This window comes from Mobula birostris, chromosome 5 (genome assembly GCF_030028105.1).
Source record: "Mobula birostris isolate sMobBir1 chromosome 5, sMobBir1.hap1, whole genome shotgun sequence".
Taxonomy (NCBI): Eukaryota; Metazoa; Chordata; class Chondrichthyes; order Myliobatiformes; family Myliobatidae; genus Mobula; species Mobula birostris.
Window position 1 is genome coordinate 61,387,260 of NC_092374.1, and position 12,781 is coordinate 61,400,040.

The 12,781-nt window shown below is 42.5% G+C and overlaps 1 protein-coding gene across 2 annotated transcripts in view; it reads right to left on the reverse strand.

The window, feature by feature from the left end:
• Positions 1 to 12,781, reverse strand: part of tbc1d2 (TBC1 domain family, member 2) — a 93,660-nt gene that overhangs the window by 61,663 nt on the left and 19,216 nt on the right. For both annotated transcript variants that reach the window (XR_011886008.1, XM_072258120.1), the window contains exon 3: positions 6,844 to 6,988. Coding sequence is in view for 1 of the 2 variants with exons in the window: in XM_072258120.1 (XP_072114221.1) it covers positions 6,844 to 6,988 (145 nt within the window). In the remaining variant the exon portion in view is untranslated. The remainder of the gene's footprint in view (positions 1 to 6,843; positions 6,989 to 12,781) is intronic.

Sequence of the window (12,781 nt, forward strand, 5' to 3'; positions counted from 1 at the left end):
GGAGCAGAGGTATTCAGCAGCTGCCTGGGAATGGCCACCTGAAGGCAAGTGTCGTCCAGCCCACTACCCCAGCATTATTTATGTTATAGAGTCCCACAGCATGGAAACGGGTCCTTTGGCCCAATTTGTTCGTCAAATACCTGCTGCACCCGATGACCCTGTGATCTCTGTCTTAGAGGCTGATGTCCGGCTGAATATCAGGAAGGTGAACCCTCTCACGGGTGTATGGGGTGTCTAGGGAGTCTAGGGAGAGGTAGCACCTATGGTGGGGGGGGCTTGCCATGCCCTTTTCAGGACAGCTCATCCACCTTTGGACCCCACCTGGAGCTCAGCTCTCACCTGTGGCTCCAAGTAGCTGTAGCGCACACAGCGGCCACACCTCGATAAACCATCTCGGCAGACAGGCCAAACCAGGTGAGGGTAGCTAACAGGTCCTCAACCCTCGATGAGGTAGGGGATCTACCTGTCCTGGCGTGTGAAGTCTGGCCCTGGTAGACTGAGCGGAGGAGACTGATTAATGGTCCAATGGTCAAGAAGGCAGGCCAGCAGGCGTTGGTGGAGCGCTAAGAGCACGACAAGGCACTTAGACGTCCTGGTCATCCACTGCAAGAGGTGGTGACCTCTTTAAGCTCTCACCCGGCAGTAGGCAAAGGCAAACCACTGCTGTAATATCCGAGTACATGATTTCCCAATATGTCAGAGTGGCGTGGAGGGAAATTGTCTGCCAACTGGAATTTCCAGATGCAACCTAAAGTGAGCAAGCAAACCCTCTCAAGGCTGCAGGACCCGAGGGGGTACCTAATATGGCTCTGAAACTATTTAATATATATGTATATACTTACTGTAAATAATATATTTTTTCTACATTATCATGTATTGCATTGTACTGCTGCCGTTAAGTTTACAAATTTCACGATGTACATCAGTGATATTAAACCTGATTCTGATTCTGAAATACCATTCTATACTAATCCTGTTTCCAGCATTTAACCCAAAGCTTTCTACAGTATTGCAAATGAAGTGTTCATCTCAGAACTTTTTGAATGCCATGAGAGGTTCTGACTCTGGCAACTCCAGATTCCAATGCTGTGTGAAGAATTTCCTCCTCAGCTCCCCTTTACCTATGTTCCTTTCATCCCTCAAATTTGTATACTTCAGGCAGCCCTCCAATTACCACCCAAGCCTCCTGTTGCTCGAGGGAAACTAGCACAGCTGAACTGAGCTCTCTTCATAACTCAGAACAATCTGTCCAGGCAACATCCTGGTAAATCTCCTCTGGATCCTCTCCACTGCAGCCACATTGTTTCCATACTGTGACAACTGGAACTACACACATTCGTCATGCAGAGGCTTAACCAATGTTTATAAAGATGTGTGTACAGAGTCGTATGTGCCTGCATGTGTGTATTAGAGAGAGTTTAGTGTATGTAAACTGGTGACTGCATTATGATGGTGGCAACTTGTCCAGAAACTATTTAAATGGTTCTTAAGCTCCTTGGAACATCATGCATCCTAAGGTACTACATTGAAAGTGAGCATTACGTTAGTCATTTTAATTTTGGAACATTGTAATGACATGCTGTTGCAATGCAAATGCAGTTCTATTCTTACATTTAGTCCATTGACATTTAATGCCTTCAAATAGCAGGATTTGCAGGGTATTTATAGTTATATTAAAAACAGAGAAAACCTACAGCACAATACAGATCCTTCAGCCCACAAAGCTGTGCCGAACATGTCCTTACCTGGGAAATTACCTAGGGTTACCCATAGCCCTCTATTTTTCTGAGCTCCATATACCTGTCCAGGAGTCTCTTAAAAGACCCTATCGTATCTGCCTCTACTACCATGACCAGTAGCCCATTCCATGCACTCACCACCCTCTGCATAAAAACCTAACCCTGATATCTCCTCTGTACCTACTTCCAAGCACCTTAAAACTGTGTCCTCTCATGTTAGACATTCCAGCCCTGGGAAAAAGCCTCTGACTATCCACACGATCAATGACTCTCATCATCTTATACACCTCTATCAAGTCACCTCTCATCCTCCATCGCCCAAGGAAAAAAGGCCGAGTTCACTCAACCTATTCTCACAAGGCATGCTCCCCAATCCAGGCAACATCCTGGTAAATCTCCTCTTCACTCTTTCTATGATTTCCACATCCTTCCTGTAGTGAGGTGACCAGAACTGAGCTTAGTACTCCAAGTGGGGTCTGACCAGGGTCCGATATAGCTGCAACATTACCTCTCGGCTCCTAAACTCAATACCACGGTTGATGAAGGCCAATGCACCATACGCCTTCTTAACCACAGCGTCAACCTGAGTAGCAGCTTTGAGTGTCCTATGAACTCAGACCCCAAATCCCTCGGATCCTACACACTACTAAGAGTCTTACCATTAATACTATATTCTGTCACCATATTTGACCTACCAAAATGAACCACCTCATACTTATCTGGGTTGAACCCCATCTGCCATTTCTCAGCCTATTTTTGCATCCTATCAATGTCCCGCTGTAACCTCTGACAGCCCTCCACACTATCCACAACACCTCCAACCTTTGAAGTTTTAAACTACAATTTGAGAGGGAGAAGGGAAAATCAGAAATGTCAGTATTGCAGTTGAACAAAGGGGACTATGGAGCCATGAGGGAGGAGCTGGCAAAAGTTGACTGGAAAGATACCCTAGCAGGGATGACAGTGGAACAACAATGGCAGGTATTTCTGGGAATAATACAGAAGGTGCAGGGTCAGTTCATTCCAAAGAGGAAGAAAGATTCTAAGGGGAATAAGGGTTGACTGTGGCTGACAAGGGAAGTCAAGGATAGTAAAAAAATAAAAGAGAAGAAGTATAACATAGGAAAGATGAGCAGGAAGCCAGAGGATCAGGAAACTTTTAAAGAACAACAGAGGATAACTAAAAACGCAATATGGGGAGAAAAGATGAGATACGAAGGCAAGCTGGCCAAGAATATAAAGGAGGATAGTAAAAGCTTCTTTAGGTATGTGAAGAGGAAAAAATTAGTTAAGACCAAAGTTGGGCCCTTGAAGACAGAAACAGGTGAATTTATTATGGGGAACAAGGAAATGGCAGACGAGTTGAACAGGTACTTTGGATCTGTCTTCACTAGGGAAGACACAAACAATCTCCCAGATGTAATAGTGGCCGGAGGACCTAAGGTAACAGAGGAACTGAAGGAGATTCACATTAGGCAGAAAATGGTGTTGGATAGACTGATGGGACTGAAGGCTGATAAATCCCCAGGGCCTGATGGTCTGCATCCCAGGGTACTTAAGGAGGTGGCTCTAGAAATCGTGGACGCACTGGTAATTATTTTCCAATATTCTATAGATTCAGGATCAGTTCCTGAGGACTGGAGGGTAGCTAATGTTATCCCACTTTTTAAGAAAGGAGGGAGAGAGAAAACAGGGAATTATAGACCAGTTAGCCTGACATCAGTGGTGGGGAAGATGCTGGAGTCAATTATAAAGGATGAAATAGCGGCACATTTGGATAGCAGTAACAGGATCAGTCCAAGTCAGCATGGATTTACGAAGGGGAAACCATGCTTGACTAATCTTCTGGAATTTTTTGAGGATGTAACTATGAAAGTGGACAAGGGACAGCCAGTGGATGTAGTGTACCTGGACTTTCAGAAAGCCTTTGATAAGGTCCCACATAGGAGATTAGTGGTCAAAATTAGAGCACATGGTAATGGGGGTAGGGTACTGACATGGATAGAAAATTGGTTGGCAGACAGGAAACAAAGACTCGGGATTAACAGGTCCCTTTCAGAATGGCAGGCGGTGACTAGTGGGGTACAGCAAGGCTCGGTGCTGGGATCGCAGCTATTTACAACATACATTAATAACTTAGATGAAGAGATTAAAAGTAACGTTAGCAAATTTGCAGATGACACAAAGCTGGGTGGCAGTGTGAAATGTGCGGAGGATATTGAGATAATGCAGGATGACTTGGACAGGTTGGGTGAGTGGGCAGATGCATGGCAGATGCAGTTTAATGTGGATAAATGTGAGGTTATCCTTTTTGGTGGCAAGAACAGGAAGGCAGATTACTATTTGAATGGTGTCAAGTTAGGAAAAGGGGAAGTACAATGAGATCTTGGTGTCCTTGTTCACCAGTCACTGAAAGTAAGCATACAGGTACAGCAGGCAGTGAAGAAAGCTAGTGACATGTTGGCCTTCATAACAAGGGGAGTTGAGTATAGGAGCAAAGAGGTCCTTCTGCAGTTGTACGGGGCCCTGGTGAGACCACACCTGGAGTATTGTGTACAGTTTTGGTCTCCAAATTTGAGAAAGGACGTTCTTGCTATTGAGGGAGCGCAGCGGAGGTTAACAAGATTAATTCCCAGGATGGCGGGACTATCATATGTTGAAAGATTGGAGTGACTGGGCTTGTATACACTGGAATTTAGAAGGATGAGAGGGGATCTGATTGAAACATATAAGATTATTAAGGGATTGGACACGCTAGAGGCAGGAAACATGTTCCCGATGTTGGAGGAGTCCAGAACCAGAGGCCACAATTTGAGAATAAGCGGTGGGCCATTTAGAACGGAGTTGAGGAAAAACTTTTTCACCCAGAGAGTTGTGGATCTGTGGAATGCTCTGCCTCAGAAGGCAGTGGAGGCCAATTCTCTGGATGCTTTCAAGAAAGAGTTAGATGGAGCTCTTAATGATAGCGGAGTCAAGGGATATGGGGAGAAGGCAGGAACGGGGTACTAATTGTGGATGATCAGTCATGATCACAGTGAATGGCAGTGCTGGCTCGAAGGGCCGAATAGCATACTCCTGCACCTATTGTCTATTGTCATCAGCAAATTTACTAACCCATCCCTCTACTTCTTCATCCAGGTCACTCATAAAAATCACGAAGAGTAGGGGCCCCAGAACAAATCCCTGAGGCACACCACTGGTAACCAACCTCCATGCAGAATATGACCCATCTACAACCACTCTTTGCCTTCTGTGGGCAAGCCAGTTCTGGATCCACAAAGCAATGTCCCCTTGGATCCCATGCCTCCTTACTTTCTCAATAAGCCTTGTATGGGGTACCTTATCAAATGCCTTGCTGAAATCCATATACACTACACCTACTGCTCTACCATCATCAATGTGTTTAATCACATCCTCAAAAAATTCAGTCAGGCTCGTAAGGCATGACCTGCCTTTCACAAAGCCATGCTGACTATTTCTAATCATACGCCTTTTGAAATGTTCATAAATCCTGCCTCTCAGGATCTTCTCCATCAACTTACCAACCACTGAAGTAAGACTCGCTGGTCTGTAATTCCCTGGGCTATCTCTATTCCCTTTCTTGAATAATAGAACAACATCTGCAATTCTCCAATCCTCCAGAACCTCTCCTGCCCCCATTGATGATGCAAAGATCATTGCCAGAGGCTCAGTAATCTCCTCCCTCGCTTCCCATAGTAGCCTGGGCTACATCTCGTCCAGTCCCGGTTACCTATCCAACTTGATGCTTTCCAAAAGCTCCAGCACATCCTCTTCCTTAATATCTACATGTTCAAGCTTTTCAGTCTGCTGTAAGTCATCCCTACAATCACCAAGATCTTTTTCCATCGTGAATACTGAAGCAAAGTATTCATTAAGTATCTCTGCTGTCTCCTCCGGTTCCATACACACTTTTCCACTGTCACACTTGATTGGTCCTATTCTCTCATTTCTTATCCTCTTGCTCTTCACATACTTGTAGAATGCCTTGGGGTTTTCCTTAATCCTGTCCGCCAAGGCCTTCTCATGGCCCCTTCTGGCTCTCCAAATTCCTTTCTTGAGCTCCTTCCTGCTAGCCTTAAAATCTTTTAGCACTCTATCATTACCAAGCTTTTTGGACCTTTCGTAAGCTCTTCTTTTCTTCTTGAGTAAATTTACAACAGCCTTTGTACACCACGGTTCCTGTACCCTACCATCCTTTCCCTGTCTCATTGGAACGTACCTATGCAGGACTCCACACAAATATCCCCTGAACATTTGCTACATTTCTTCCATACATTTCCCTGAGAACATCCATTTCCAATTTATGCTTTCAAGTTCCTGCCTGATAGCCTCCTATTTACCCCTACACCAATTAAACGTTTTCCTAACTTGTCTGTTCCTCTCCCTCTCCAATGCTATGGTAAAGGAGATACAATTATGATCATTATCTCCAAAATGCTCTCCCACTGGTAGACCTGAACCCTGACGAGGTTCATTTCCCAATACCAGATCAAGTACAGCCTCTCCTCTTGTAGGCTTATCTACATATTGCATCAAGAAACCTTCTTGAACACACCTAACAAACTCCACCCCATCTAAACCCCTCACTCTATGGACATGCCAATCAATATTTGGGAAATTAAAATCTCCCACCACGACAATCCTGTTGTTATTACACCTTTCCAGAATCTGTCTCCCTATCTGCTCCTCGATGTCCTTGATGTCCTTTAAGGTGTAATATAATATTACACCTTAAAGCCAGTTGTTAACCAAGAGGTTATGAAGAGTCTCAGTCCGAAACATTGACTGTTTATTCATTTCCATAGATGCAACCTGACTTGTTAAGTTCATCCAGCATTTTCTGTGCGCAGCTTGATAACTAGTAGATTTTAAACAGCATTCTCGGGGAGAGAAACTGAACCGTTGAGAGGGATTACACTGTTTAACACTGATGCAGATTTAATTTATTAAGAACTGTGTGGAAAGTGTGAACAATATATGGTGTGCTCTGCCAGAAAGCTAAGCATGAGCACACTTGTTGTGGAATAAAAAAATGTTTTCAGCTAAGCTTTCAAACCTGCCAGTGTGATATCATTGGACATACCTACTATTTTGAATGGTGGTGGGGAGTCAGAAGATTGTTCTGGAGTGGGGAGATCAGCTTCAGAGAGGTGATTCTGCTTGTCGTGTTCCCAGCGTTTCTGCTGCAAATGTTGTAACCAGTACATCATGACTTCTTTATTTTTTGCCTGTAAAACAAGTTATTTTTAAAAATACATTTTCATATATAGTCGCAGATTCCTCTCGGCTCTATAACCATTGGCTTTACAGCTATTTACTTGGATTATAAATTAAAAGGCAGAAAAACACAAAATCTTGCATCCATAAAGCACCTTTAAAATAGAAGGATATCTAATATGCTCCATAAAGAGATCATTGGACATGGTCTGAGACTGAGCTCCACAAGGTGTTAGAAGACCAGAAGTTAAGTGAAAGAGGGGTTTACAGAAAAAAAATTCCAGAGTTTACAACAAAGGTAGCTAGTCACATGATACCAATATTTAACTAATGAAAAATAGAAATGCTCACAAGTATTGGAGCAGCATGGAGACCATGGAAGTTTAAAGAACTGATGGAGGATTCAGAGATCGGAAGTTGAATGCCATAGAATTATTTAAACACTTGGGTGATTATAAAATTGAGGCATTTCCAGGCAGAGATTTTTTTTATATAGAAGTCAGCAAGCACAAAGTGAAGGCAATTTCGTTAAAAATTGCATCATAGTGGCATAAATATATTACTCACCCGACAACATCCCTGTACCTAAAGTATTCCCTTACTACTTCAAGTTCTTAAACAAAACTCTTGACTCAATATGTCACACTATAATGCAACTGTGAATTTTAGAAATTTTTTTTGGATTAACAAGACAGTTATCAAGATTCCTTCACAGCCTCCACACCTGATGAAGGTACTTGTTATGTTGGTAAACTAATACTTGTCCAACATTGGGTTAAATAACTTAAAGCAGCTAAACACAAGACCCAAGTATCCATAGCCACATTGTGAGAAATGTCAAGGACTGACTGAAGGAAGTCCTAAATGTTTAAGTTCACCTTGGAGCCAGGTCAGATTTGGTGTACCATCTGGCTTGATCATTTTTGGCAAATTTATATGGTTCCTCTTTGGTTTTCAAACTACCCTTGATCACTTTTATTAGCCACTGTTGGGTTGCTTTTCTTCTTGGCTCTGGAAAGAATGGATAATTGTTTTGGTTCCTAACTTCATTCCTTAAATATTAACTGCTGTTTATCCACTGTTGTGTCTTTCCATGAAACTCCTCAGTCTATCACGACAACTCATTCCTCAACCTTGTCAGCTTTCCTTGCTTAAATTAGGACTCTCATTTTAGATACATCACTTTCCGTCATAATGAACAATTCTTTCACGTTATGGTGACTGTCCCAAGCAGAAATAAAGAGAGATTATTTCCAAAGATAAAGGTTGATAACCAGATAGTATTGTTTAAGATGATGGGCAAAAGAACAGAAACAGCAAGGAAAACAATTTTATGCAGTAAGTGGTATTCAGAATCCACAGCCTTCAAGAGTGGAAACAAATTTAATTGTAGTATTCAAAAGGGAATTGAATAAGTACTTAAAGGAGAAAAATTGCAGAGATTTGGTAAAAGGAGTCATGTAGCGAGACTATCTGAATCTTTGCTCAAGACAAAGCAGACTCAAGCAGCTGAGCAGAAGTCTTCTTTTGATGCACAATAATTCTATAAAATTTAACTGCCATAGTCACAAAACACCATAGCTATGAGTAGGTTCAAATCGAGGTATGCTAAGGAGAGCACCATATTTCCACCATCTAAATGATATTACCCACCACTGTCAAAATCAGTGAACTGCTAAGAGCACTCAAGAAGTTTGATGTTGATTTAAATCAAAATACCAAATTGATTAGTGACCTTGAACATTCATTCAGATGACTATAGGTGTATTATGCAACATCTGTAAAATGGACTGCAGTAACTTACAAAGGCAACTTTGACAAGTTACTCCCAAATTAGCCTTAGTTGCAATACCCACACTTCAAGAATGAAGAAAGACAAAAATTTTTTTTTCAATCAACTTAAATTTCATACCGAGTGACCTTAGTGGAAGAAAATTCTGCTGCCAATGTATGAAAGTTGCTTGCTCATTTCACTCCTAATTATCATAGCTTACTTTTAATTTAATGCCTCCTTATTTTCCAATCTCTTGTCAGATCAGTATTCACTTTATTATGCTTCAGTTTCATTAAGTTTCAAATTCCTCCTTGTCCAGCTCTAATTTCCTCCCTTAGTCCAAACAAGTATCTGAAATGTTATAATTTTGGCCACAATTGCCACCAAATTTAAATGTTCCATCACTCGTGACTCTGTCTTTGGCTCTAAACACTATCATTTAGGGAATTCCCTCTCAAAACCTCTCTATTTTTGCCCTCTTTAACAACTTCGCGCTTTGTTCATGGATCTCAAGATCTCACGTGGCATGATGTCAAGCTCTGTGATTGATGAAGAGGCTTGAGACCTGCTATATCATCACAGATTTCTATGTGGTTAAAAAGCCAAAATTCTAGTAAAGGTTCCCAGGGAATGCCTCTCAGCATATCTTGTCAATAATTTTTATTCTACTCTTAACCCAGCCAATATCAAAAAGCTGTATTTATTCCAGACTGCTTCATTCTAAACCATGCAATATCTATGTTATATGCCCAAAGTCTGTATTAATATTAATGCTGAGTAAACATTCTCTGCCATTAAGTCAATCTCACATCAGCCTTCTTATTCCCTCTTATCTCATATATCCATATAATAGACGTTTGGAGAGGAGGGAACTTCAATTTGGTCCACTGCCCAGGAATAAAAGGCAGGAGTGGGTCACAGCAGCTTAATAGAGCTTTGACCAGCGATGGCATTTGGGATTGATTAGTAAGAGCAAATGAAAGGAAGGCAGGGGCGATCGCAGCGGTCATTGTCGCAACAGTCATCGTCTGAGTGGACATAGAGTGGTGATTTTAAGGCTTCAGCTCTTCCGAGGCTTCAGAGAAGAGGTGCTTCTCAGAGAAAGCAAAGGAAAGAAAAGCTCAAGTTTTTTTTCCTTCTCTTCTTTATATCTGCTCAGTTAGGACAGTAGAGATGCCAGGAAGGATAGTGAAATGCTCCTTTTGCAGGATGTGGGAAGGCAGGGACACCTCTAGTGTCCCTGACAGCTAGGGGTGATAGATAAGACATATAGAGAGGAAGTTATGCCCAAGGTGCAGGATATAGGAAACTGAGTGACATTTAGGAAGGGAAAAGGAGCCAATGCAGAGTACCCCTGTGGCTATCCCCCAACACATATACCACTTTGCATACTGTCAGTGGGGGGTGGGGGGAATGACCTTACAGAGGAAAGTCAGGTCTCTGGCACTGAGTCTGCCTCTGTGACTCAGAAGGGAAGGGGGGGCAGGGAAGAAGAGGCACACTGTGGTGATAGGGGATTTGTTAGTTGAGGGAACGGACAAGAGGTTCTATGGGCAAGAACATGATTCCCAGGATGGTGTGTTGCCTTCTGGCTGTCAGGGGCCAGATATCTCAAATTGAGTCCTCAGCGCTCTTAAGTGGGAGGGTGAATAGCCAGAAGTTGTGGTCCACATAGGACCAATGACATGGGTAGGACGAGTGTCGAGGTTCTGCATAGGGAGTTCAGGGAGCTAGGTGCTAAGTTCGGGGCCAGGATCTCCAGGGTTATGACCTCAGGATTACCACCTGTGCCATGCGCTAGTGAGGCTAGAACTAGGAAGATTATACAGTTTATTATGTGGCTAAGGAGTTGGGGTAGGAGGGAGGGCATAAGATTTTTGGATGGGAGGGCTTGCACCTGAACTGGATGGGACTAATATCCCAGCGGGAAAGTTTGTTAATGCTGGGGTTTAAACTAGAGATGCAGGGGGATGGGAACCAGAGTACCAAAACAGTTAGTCGAGAGGTTGTGGAGCCAGATGTTGGTAAGACCTCAGGAAAAGTTAGGAGTCAAAAAGTTGAGCATGGTGCAACTAGCGTCATGAGCTGCCTATATTTCAATGCAAGAGTCACTGAATCATGGCGGAATTATTAAAGCTGCGAGCTTAATGTCCAAGGATACACATTGTATTGAAAAGATAGTCAGGCAGGCAGAGTGGGTGGCCCTGTTCATAGAAAATGAAATCAAATCATTAGAAAGAGGTGACATGGGTTCGGAAGGTGTTGAATCATTGTGGATAGAGCTAAGGAACTACAAGGATAAAACCACCCTAATAGGAGTTGTACACAGATCCCCAAACAGTAGTAAGGATGTGGCCTCCAACTTACAACAGGAGATAGAAAATGCATGCCAAAAGGGTAATGTTACTATAGCCTATGGGTACTTCAGTATGCAAGTAGATTGGGAAAATCAGGTTATTGCTGGATCCCAAGAGAGGGAATTTCTGGAGTGCCTACATGGCTTTTTAAGAGCAGCTTGTGGTTTAGCCCACTACAGTATCAGCTATTCTGGATTGGGTGTTGTGTGATGAACCAGAATTGATTAGAGACCTTAAGGAAAAGAACCCCAGAGGGTAAGTGATCATAATATGATCAAATACATCCTGAAATTTGAGGAGAAGCTAAAGTCAGATATATCAGTATTACAATGGAGTAAGGGGAATTACAAAGGCATGTGAGAGGAGTTGGACAGAATTGATTGGAAAAGAACACAGGCAGGGATGATGGCAGAGCAGCAATGGCTGTAATTTCTGGAAGCAATTTGGAAGTCACAGGATATATACATCCCAAAGAGGAAGAAGTATTCTAAAGGAAAGATGACACAACCGTGGCTAACAAGAGAAGTCAAAGCCACCATAAAAGCTAAAGAGAGGGCATATAATAGACCAAAGATTAGTGGGAAGTTAGAAGGTTGGGAAGCTTTTAAAAACCAACAGAAGGCAACTAAAAAAAGTCATTAGGAAGGCAAAGATGAAATATGAAAGTAAGCTAGCCAATAATATTAAAGAGGATACCAAAAGTTTCTTTAGTTACTTTAAGTGTAAAAGAGAGGGAAGAGTGCATATCGGACTGCTGCAAAACAATGCTGGAGATGTGGTACTGGGGGACAATGAAATAGTGGATGAACTAAATAAGTATTTTGCATCAGTCTTCATGGTGGAAGAAACTAGCAGTGTGGTGGAAGTTCCAGGTGTCAGGGGTCATGAATTGTGTGAAGTTACCATCACCAGAGGGAAGGTTCTTGAGAAGCTGAAAAGTCTGAAAGTGCATAATTCAGCTGGACCAGATGGTGTACACCCCAGAGTTCTAAAAGAGGTGGCTGAAGTTTTGTGGAAGCATTAGTAGCGACCTTTCAAGAATCAGTAGATTATGGAATGGTCCTGAAAATTGCAAATGTCACTCTACTCTTCAAGAAGGGAGGGAGGCAGAAGAAAGGAAACTATGGGCCAGTTGTCTGACCTCAGTGATTGGGAAGGTGCTGGAGTCGATTATTAAGCATGAGGTCTCAGGGTACATGGAGGTACATGATAAAATAGGCCGTAATCTGCATGATTTCCTCAAGGGAAAATCTTGCCTGACAAATCTGTTGGAATTCCTTGAAGAAATAACAAGCAGGATAGACAAAGGAGAATCAGTTGATGTTCTGTACTTGGATTTTCAGAAGGCCTTCGACAATGTGCTACGCATGAGCCTGTTTAACAAGCTATGAACCCATGGCATTACAGGGATGGTTTTAGGATGGATAAAGCAGTGGCTGATTGGCAGGAGGCAAAGAGTGGGAATAAAGGGAGCCTTTTCTGGCTGACTGCTGGTGACTAATGATGTTCCACAGCGGTCTGTGTTGGGACTGATTCTTTTTACATTATATGTCAATGATTTGGATGATGGAATTGATGGCTCTGTTGCAAAATAGTTTTGATGAAGTAGAGAAGCTACAGAAGGATTTAAACAGATTAGGAGAATAGGCAATGAAATGGCATGTGGAATACAG